Here is a 9,590-nt window from a genome sequence, read left to right on the forward strand (position 1 = left end):
GCCAGTCGTTGATATAACATTTGCGAAGTACCAATCCGCAAATATTACATCCCTCAGAGTAGTACAACAGAAACATAGCTGGTCTTGAACTCATTCACATATTATTACAATCCATATATGTACATCATCTCGGAGCTCCTCCTGGGTCCATAGAGGTTTACTCCTAGGTTCGAGTTGAACCTTACTCAACTTACATATTATAAGTCTTAGTAAGTTAAACATTATTGGACTCGAGCAGCTAAATGCTAAGAGTTCATGCTGCTCGATTACTACTACTACTATGGTGGTTCACGCTTGTTCTCCTTCTGGAACCTCCACGGTTCCGTAGACAATCAGGTAGTCGACCCCCTCTACTCCTCCAGAGAGGTTTGGTTCTTTGTAGAAGATCCCATCTGCTCCGTCTGGTCCTTCGGTGGCCTCCTCAAGTTGATTCAGACAATCTAAGCAGGGGATTATAAGAGGTATGAGTACGAGCGTACTCAACAAGTTCATTATAGGAAAGAGGTGTTTAATTCACTAACTACGACATTAGACCAGAAAAGTCTAATACCAATGCAGGTTTTCATAATCATTTCTTCAAAAGGTTGCTTTTATTCAGAAGAACTATGTCCGTCAGCCTTCACCGGTTTACTAGAACGTCATGGAGTTCCTTCCCGGCAACGTTCGTAGTTCCAAATCCCGGAACAAGGAGTGACAGGTCACGATTTGTTACACTCTGCAGAGGTGTGTTGCTTTACCCATAAGAGATCTTAACCTTGGTGCCAACCGGGCAGCTTTCCCGTCCACACTTCCGTGGTGTGAGGCCCGGTATAAGGTCTTAGTCAAATTATACTCCTTCGCAACCTTGCACACCCACCCTTTGTTGCAATTTCGGCCTTGGGTCCTCGCCGGTCTGTATCACTTGGATACCTTCCGACCTCGACAACTATCAGGTTTCGCGACCTTGATACCTTCGCCGGTCGTCGCAACCCATCATAGACCACATTACCATGGGGAATTAGCATGGGATCCCCACCCACCGGTTGTTCTCGCAAGACACAACTGCTATGGTAAGCGCATCCGTTGATGTACGAGACGAAGAAATACAATTGACTACTCCGTCCCACTCCAGATCTTATAAACCCTTGCAATGGAACCTTCACCATACTCATACCATGGTTCCATTGCCCACCACATAGTCATATTCATAGTTATGCAATTAACATCTTTGCTTTTCATGCAAGAGTGATAAGCATAGTACTTGCAAGTAATTTGGTAAAAATACTCAAAGTAACATGAGCAAGCGATGAACTTGCCTGGCGACTGCAATGTAGTGCAGTTGGATTTTTTGGACTGACCCTGGTCCTCTGTTTCTGAAAGATATCATCATTGTCTGATAACGGCAATGTTTAAAGATTCAAATATGCATGCTTTCGACTTTTAGGATTTGGTTCCCCCTTCCTGGTGCTTTGTTATTTTATGTCGAAGGTGTCGAATAAGAATAATTTATGGTTACTCCTTAGGATTAAAAATATCAACTTGGAATATTGCCAAGTTGTTTTTAAGTCCTTTTTTAATTTACGGACTTATTTTATCATAAAAAATATGTCTTATTTTTAATGATCTTTTTTTAATTCTTTTATCTTTGAATTAAATAATGGTTCAAATCCCGTTTTCTAAAAAAATCCCTCTCATATTTTATGATGATAGAGGATAAAATTTTAAGTGATTTGCATATTTTTATTAATTTTTTTAGAGTTATATTCAATTTATAAAATTTTGTCAAAGTTTCAGTTTTAAATGAAATTTGGAAATGTACAAATTGCCCTTGGGCCCACCTGTCAGGTGAAGCCCAGTGGGTTGGGCTAGACCCATTCGGGTCGAACCGACCCACTCGGTCGCTCGCCACTCCGCCTCCTTCCTCGCGTCAAACCCTAGCCTCTCTCGAGACACCGTGGTCGCCGCCACCGTCGCCGCTTTATTCCGGCCACCTCCGGCCATCTGCGGCGACGAGATTGGTCGCATATGGCTCGCCTCTCGACGGCGAACACGATTGTCCGCGTTGATCAGGCGGTCTCGGCCTCATCCGCTCGTCCTCGACCCTCCTGTGCGCCTAGGATTGTAACATCCCAAATTTTCAAATATTAAAATGCATGCATTGCATTCATAAGCGTCATGGCATATTTGCATTCTCTAGGGAATTTTGAATAAACTTTAAGTTTATAAATAAAACCTAAACAGAAAGTAGGCCATATAGATCTATGTGCCAAATTCAGATTTTATCAAAATGTTTCTTTTAAACTAAAAGTGGTTCCAAAATATTCTACACTCAATAAGAAATCTAACGGTATTTTATTTAAAATTTTCAGACTTCATTTGTGTCACGTTTGAAGTAATTTGGTTTTTAAATCAATTTCCAATTACTAACTCAGGAAACAAACATAGAGAAGAAGGAAGAAAAAAAAAACAAAGAAGAGGAACGGGTCTGGGCAGACCAACGACTCTAACGAGTCAGTCCAACCTCATGCGCGTGCGCGCACACAGCGACGCAGCAGCCAGGGTGTCCGCTCGTCCATGTTACAATTATTTCTAATCTGTGGGCCCCGCTGCTATGTCATCGTCGCCATCAAGCTCCAGCGCAGGAGTCACGCACAGACGACGTTTCATGTTGACAGTTTCTAGCGTTTCTTCCTCATTTGATTGCGGGCGATTTAAGCCACCATTTGACGCACCGTTTCTTCCTATTTAAGCCCCAGATTCTCCTCTCTATTTCTCCCAAACGGAACATCCCGAGAGCCCCCAGGCTGCTCGAATTTTCGCTCGCAAGTTCGCGGTACCGGCGAGTTCCCGGGACAAATTTGGTGAGCACAGTCCATCTTTTGATCTCTAGTTTCTTCCAAACTTCCTATCTTTTCATGGTGCATCTCTCAAACTTTATTTCGCAAATTTTGGTGCACCACAGCGACAGAGCCATTTTCATCTGTGAATACGTTCACGGGAAAGTTCTCCGGCGAGCGATTTCCGGCGAACTACTGCACCTCGACATCCCAGTATTCGCCATCGATTTCGTGTTGTCAAGCTGACCACCCTTGCCTGCTTCACCGTTGCCAGGGATCATCCAAACCTCGACGCCATCAAACTCCAACGATCTGTGTTCGTATGTGAGTTGGCTCCTGTTTATTTTTCTCTTTCATTTACTCCTTTTTCCATGAAACCACAAGATCTAGATCCTAAGGCTAGTAGTAGATCACTTAGATGAAGGGGTACTGACCAATCAGAATTTGCCACTTGTCACATATGTTCTAATTTTCGGATATTTAGAACATGACATACACCAATCTTTGAAAAATCATATCTTCAGTTCTACAAATCGAAAATTTACAAATAATATGTCCCTGAACTCAGAAAAATGTGTAGAATCTGTTAGAGCCATAATATTGCACTTTCGCATTATGTTCATTCACAGCTTTTGCAGAAACTTAATTAGTGTATTTTGGCTATAAAATGAGTTCTATAGAATATTTTTGAGCGATTCTTTTTGCTACTAGCAGCAAATCAACTCCTCTGTACAGTAGTATGATAAACTAAATTTTTAGTCTCTAGTTATATATTTTATATAGTGTTATAGACCTTTCTAGTGTTAGAAAATGTTTTAAATATATTAAACAACACTAAAATTATGACCATGGCATCATGCATATAGAATACAACCAGAGAACTACATAAGTGTGTTTTGTTAAATTTAACTCACATATGCATGCATATTTTATCTCTTGTGATTGTCTATGTATGTGTGCTTATGTAGTGTTTTGGTTTGTAGACTGTTTGGATTGTCAAGAGTGCTTTTGTGACGAGTGCACCAATCCCTCTCCTCACCACCAAGGCAAGTGTCACTCATATCCTATGTTTTCTATGCATGTAGTTTTTACTTAGTAGATATTGCATGTCTAGGACGTTTTCAAGGTATATGCTATGCTATGCTAATCCTATAGTCTTAGGATTTCCTCTAGTTTCCCTTAAGTTGCCATCGTAGGTAGTTTTGCTTAGCCATGCTATTAGATACGTGGTTGGGATATCATGATGAGATGAGATGAAGAAATATGTTTTTGTTATAAATGAAAACAACTTGATAAATGAAACCCCCGGGCGGATTGGTATGAGTGGAGCGTCCGCACGGTGAAAATTGGTGGGGTCCGCCGCCCGGGAACAAAAGAGATTGGACATGTTTCATGTTTAGTAGCTTCTTGTACAGCCGCATGTCATATGGGCTCTGTCTTGACTAAGTAGGTTGTAGGGTCCCGTCCCGACGTGACCAGCAGATGTAGATGTGTAGGTTGGTACGGGTCCGTCCAGAGGGCTCAGGGCCTTACTTCCGAAAATTGTCTCGTCTTAGTCTTCTCCCGGCCATTTGAGCAAAATGAGCATCATGGTGGAGAAGGGGCTGACTAAGTCGTGCGGGTAAAGTGTACAAACCTCTGCAGAGTGTAAAAACTAAGTACTTAGCCGTGTCCCCGGTTACGGACAACTTTGAGCAACTGGATCTGGAGCTGTTGGAAGATCTCTCTCATCCCAATTTCTTAAGTTAAAACTTGTTGGGAAACTTGGGTAGTAAAATAAGTAGCTGGAATGTCTGGTGTCTATCCCTGGTGAGCCAGTGTGATGAGAACCTGGGTTCATGCTCTTAGGAGATATATTTTGAAAGACAAATGTTGTTTGCAAAAAGATAGGGAAAATGTTGCTTTTCGCAAATAAGCCAAGCTCCACTTAGCCAAATAATCATGTAAGTGTTAGGTGCCATTTGTGTCCACCATATGACATCTTGCCAATACAATTCCAAAATGTATTGATCCTTGTGGCTGTAACCTTTCATGTTGCAGGTCACTACTCTGATTAAGTAATGCTGGATTAGGATCACGAGTCTTCGCTCAACATGTCCGCTCGTGGCATCATGAAGAAAGATGGCTCCATGCTTTTACTTTACCGTTGTGAACTCCGAATAAATGCTAGCCATGGGCTATGCAAGTTGTAATGAACTATTTTATTTCCGATGGATCATGCGATGTAATAAAGACCTTTGTTTCTTGGTATTACATCTTAAACTGTGTGTGCTAGCGATTGATCCAGGGACTAGCACAGTAAAGCACAGGGATCGGCACCCTACCGGGTGAGGTCACTACAAGGATTCACGGTGCTGCGGCGATTTGTCGGTTGCTGATGCTCCTGGTCACGGTGGTGCGGTGATGAACCTTGCCATGGTTGTGCTGGAGCGTGCGCGTCTCGGCGACGCCTGGCCTGGCCGCGGCTGGGTGCTACCGTGGTCGGCTGTGCTGCCGTGCCGCCATGGCACGCTGCGGTGCTCTGCTCCAGGTATGCCTCCTCTCTGCTTCTCTTCCTTCTCTTCTTCTCCATCTCCTCTTCGTCTGGCCTTGGCTGCTGATTGCTCCTCCTCCTGGAGATGCTACCATGCCAGGCTGCTGCGGTTGTGGTGTGCTGGCTGCTGCTGTGATGCGTGTGCTAGTTGTTGTTGTGCTGCTTGTGTTAGCTGTTGTTGTGTTGCGTGTGCTAGCTGCTGCTGTTGTATGTGTTGTGCTATCCTAGCTACTGATGTGCTCTTGTTCATGTAGTTGTTGTTGTTGTGATGCTTCTGCACATGCTCATGAGCATGTTGTGATGCTCATGGCTGGCGATGTTTCTCCAGCTGCTGCTGTTGTGACTAGATGATCATGTGTGTGCATAATTCTTGCCCTTGGCTTGATTACTGTGGGTAATCCTTGCTTGTGCAGGGGCCAGTGCTACTTATGTGTAATTCTTATTGAGCTCTGACTCATGATAGAGCTCTACTGGGCTTGGCTATTGTCTAACTGCATCAATTCCTTGATGAAGTGCTTCTGGATACAATTATAAAATTGTTTACATTAATTCTGTGTTGTAGTTGTTAAATATCTGTGGCTAATTCAGTAACTGTTTGATGTACTGATGCTAGGTTGGTCTCTTAGCAAGCCCTAGCATGCTTTAGCATGCTCTGATGATCCTAGGATCATCAGCTACTTGCTGGTACTTGCTATCCTTCTATCTGTGCTTATCTGATGCCAATCCTTGTGCCTGTGTAGCACCATATCTTGTGCAGGTGCATGCTATTGCTTGATAAAGCATCTACTGAAGCTTGCAGTGATCCTCTGGATCATTTGCAAGTGTCTGTGCTAATGATTACTTGTGTATTTCATTTATCTGTACAATTTGGCTTGATTCAATGGATAAATGAGATGAAATGTGATACAGTAATGATTCTTTTAATTAATTGGCTTGAGCTAGAGGGATGCCAACCATTGGTTGGGGGCCCTAGCTCACTCTAAACCCTTCTGGGTAATGATTTGGTGTCTTGGCTTATCTGTTTTGGGGTTGAGGTGACCCTGACAGCACCTAGTTGCTGTCTTAGGGTAGCTCCCCTCTTTGTGGCTTACTGTGGCTTGATAAATGCTTTTTGGTTGATCCTCTTTTGGATTTCCAATTGCTTTTGGTGTTGAAAATCAAATACACAGCTTACTGTTTTTATTTCTGATGGTTTTAGTGAACCTCTAGCTACTAGGTGAGTTGGGCTAGGGTAGTGGTGCATCAAATCCTTGTTGGATCATTTGGTTGACTATGGTGGTGATACACTTGGTTCTAACCAGTGTTTCCCTGGGATTAATTCTACTGGCTTTGCTCCTATTTTGCCAGTAACTAGTGGCTCATCACCAGATGATGATACACATAGGGTATTCCTACCCTTTGGCTTGTCTGTGATGCATATGCTTAATTATGAGCAAAACAGTTGCTTGATCATGGATTTCTTTGTTATACCTCACTCCAGCTCCTAGAAAATGATGTTGGTGTAGTGGTTTTGCTTCTGGATGTTTGCTTAAGCTTGCCCTGCTCCTCCTGGCTAGCTTGTGATGATCTACTCCATCATGTGCTAACTCACGGTCAGCAGTTCTTGGTGGAACTGTTTCTGTAACTTTGGTTGTTGTGGTGTTCTTCCTGTTCTAAGTGTTCTTGTTGTTCTTACCGTTTTGGAGCTACCGTCAATGAACAACTAGGGTTTGGCTTCTGAAAAGGTTTTATACTTCCCTCTCCTTGCTTCCTTGGTCGACAGCAATGCCTGGTCACTTTGGTGACTCTCCATTGCTGTGTGTGCTGGTGTGCATGCACACAGCCTTGTGAGCTGCCTGTGTGTTCCATGGTTGGAACTTGGGCTGTTGGTGGATCAGCTTGGTTGAGCTTTGATATTATCCAACCAAATTATGTTTCTTTCCCTAACCTGCCTTTGCCACTTGGCCTAATGGCTTATTTATGTTTTCTGTGTGTGTGTGTATGGATCAATTTGATGGTCAAGAAGATCTCAAGATCATGTTGATCAAGAAGTTCTTGAAGATTAACTTGTGTAGTTTATCATGTTACAATTCCTTGTAATTTTCCTTTTTTCTTTTTCATTTATTCAATTTCTGAAATGTGTTGTAATATTTATAATTCATATGGATATTGTAAATGACATTGTAACTTGTGTCTGAGAATCAATAAAGCTCAAGTTTCTCTCATGAGCATTTCATATGAATTTGAATTCTTTTATAATCATATATACGTTTCCAATTAATAGTATTGTTTTATGAATTATTCTTTATTTGAATTATAATATGCCTAAATTCAAACCTAACTTATTGAATTCAATCATGCAACTTAAGTTAAAATGTGAAATGTTCCCCTGTCTTCTCGAAACCCTAAGTTAATATAAGATAGGTCCAAGTTTATCGCACTCTCGAAACCCTAACCCTATCTGGTGTCGAGAGAGAAACTTGTCCCCCCTTGAGATGTAGTTTGTAATAAAGCGTGAAATTTCCCGCATTTTACGATGCAATGCACATCCCTTTCTAAAATCTACCCCGCAATCGTCTCGAATCCTGGGATATTACAGCTACGTATCTCGGGAGGCGAGTGCCGCAAAAACACCAAAAGATAGACAACCAACAAATATTGGAGGGGGGGAAACTCTGCCGAAGCCGCCGCTGGAGGGATCTCTACCTTCTCTAACATCCCCACCATCATCACCCTAATGAAGAGGGAGTAGCTGAAAGGATCGTATGCCGCACCTAGAGGGGGGGTGAATAGGTGCTAACCAATTGTTAGTTCTTTTTCAATTTAGGCTTGACACAAAAGTAAATTCTCTAGATATGCAACTATGTGAATTTACCTATATGACAAGGTTAACAACTAAGCAAGATATAGCTACGCAATATATAGTAGATATAATAGGATAGAGGTAACCGAGAGTGGAGCACGCGGAGACACGGAGTTGATTCCCATAGTTCCCTTCCTTTGCAAGAAGGTACGTCTACGTTTGGAGGAGTGTGGTTGCTACGAAAGCCAAACCAACGCCACGAAGGCTTCACTCAGATCTCCTGTGAGCAACGCCACGAAGGCCTAGCCCACTTCCACTAAGGGATTTCCTCGAGGCGGAAACCGGACCTTTACAAGGTTCTTGGGGCACACATCCACAACCAAATTAGAGGCTCCCAAATCTGTAACAACACAACAATCAGAATACATCAACAACAAACAACTAGAGATTCCAAATAGGAACACTAGCAAGAGGGCCCTCAAGCATATGAGGGGGAAAAGCAAATCGCTTCGGTGAGGATGTAGGTCGGGGTCTTCTCCTTCGAATCTCCAAAGATCAAGAGCTTTGGTTGGGTGGAGGAGAAGATCTTGCAAATCTTGTGTTCTTGAGGTGGCTCTGATGGTGGTGAGGCTTGGCAGATTTTTGTGCAATGATTGAGCAGGTTGGAAGGAGGAAGAAGGGGGGTATAAATACCCCCTCTCAAAATCCAGCCGTTGGAGACTTTCGAGGGCCACATAATCCGGCCTAAGTTGGGGCCGGATAATCCGCCCCCCCCCCCCCCCCCAAAAAAAGTTCGGCCCTGGGAAATTCCAGGCAAAAGTCCGGCCAAAAATCCGGCCCATGTCCAGGGGAGTACTGAGCCACTTCTCCAAAAGTCCTTAGCCGATTTTGGGGGGCCGGATATTTTGCAAATATCCGGCCCGGATTATCCGGCTTGGTGAAAGTTCTTCTGCTTTCTTTTGTCTTGTTTATCCACACAAGACACCCATATACATGTATATATATAATCTCTGCACCACTTCATCAAACATTAGTGTATCACATATGATGACATCAAACACTCCAAAACATAATGTGAGAGATGTTCTTTCAGTAGCCACCTCTGGACTATGGGTTTGTGGAAGTATCTTGATCTAGTTATCTCTTGTTCTATCATTGATTTAGTACCATATGAGATGCCCAATATGATTATGTTCATATATGTAATTCATATATAGTGGATCTTTATTATATGAGTTGATATTTGATAGTGGAATCCAATTATGTGCAAGATGTATGCGTAAATGCATATCATGTACCCCGTTCTTAAGTGCTTGTTTTGATTCAACTTGTATGAGAGAACATGTGTGGGGGAACGTGTGTATTAGTTGGAGTAACATGGTGGTAGTGATTGAATAGTGTCAACAAATTTGAGATCTACTATGGTTTTACCTATATTTTGTTACTTCACTAAGGATTA

General features: G+C 42.6%; 1 protein-coding gene across 1 annotated transcript; it reads left to right on the forward strand.

The window, feature by feature from the left end:
* The first annotated feature begins 2,004 nt into the window (after window positions 1-2,004).
* LOC124681231 lies at window positions 2,005-4,908 on the forward strand. The gene is made up of 5 exons (XM_047216168.1): window positions 2,005-2,086; window positions 2,730-2,840; window positions 2,942-3,136; window positions 3,800-3,862; window positions 4,857-4,908. Exons 1-5 carry the CDS (start codon window positions 2,005-2,007, stop codon window positions 4,871-4,873), a joined length of 468 nt encoding a protein of 155 aa, XP_047072124.1. The 3' UTR covers window positions 4,874-4,908.
* Window positions 4,909-9,590: the final 4,682 nt, after the last annotated feature.

The sequence above is a fragment of the Lolium rigidum genome, unplaced genomic scaffold (genome assembly GCF_022539505.1).
Source record: "Lolium rigidum isolate FL_2022 unplaced genomic scaffold, APGP_CSIRO_Lrig_0.1 contig_36864_1, whole genome shotgun sequence".
NCBI lineage: Eukaryota > Viridiplantae > Streptophyta > Magnoliopsida > Poales > Poaceae > Lolium > Lolium rigidum.

What these genes read in the sequence shown, in the direction of transcription:
- LOC124681231 (XM_047216168.1), top strand. Translation starts at nt 2,005, where the DNA reads ATGGCTCGCCTCTCGACGGCGAACACGATTGTCCGCGTTGATCAGGCG. An exon ending in GAGTTCCCGGGACAAATTTG is followed by an intron (nt 2,841 to 2,941) that starts GTGAGCACAGTC and finishes GGTGCACCACAG; the next exon opens with CGACAGAGCCATTTTCATCT. An exon ending in AACTCCAACGATCTGTGTTC is followed by an intron (nt 3,137 to 3,799) that starts GTATGTGAGTTG and finishes TTTGGTTTGTAG; the next exon opens with ACTGTTTGGATTGTCAAGAG.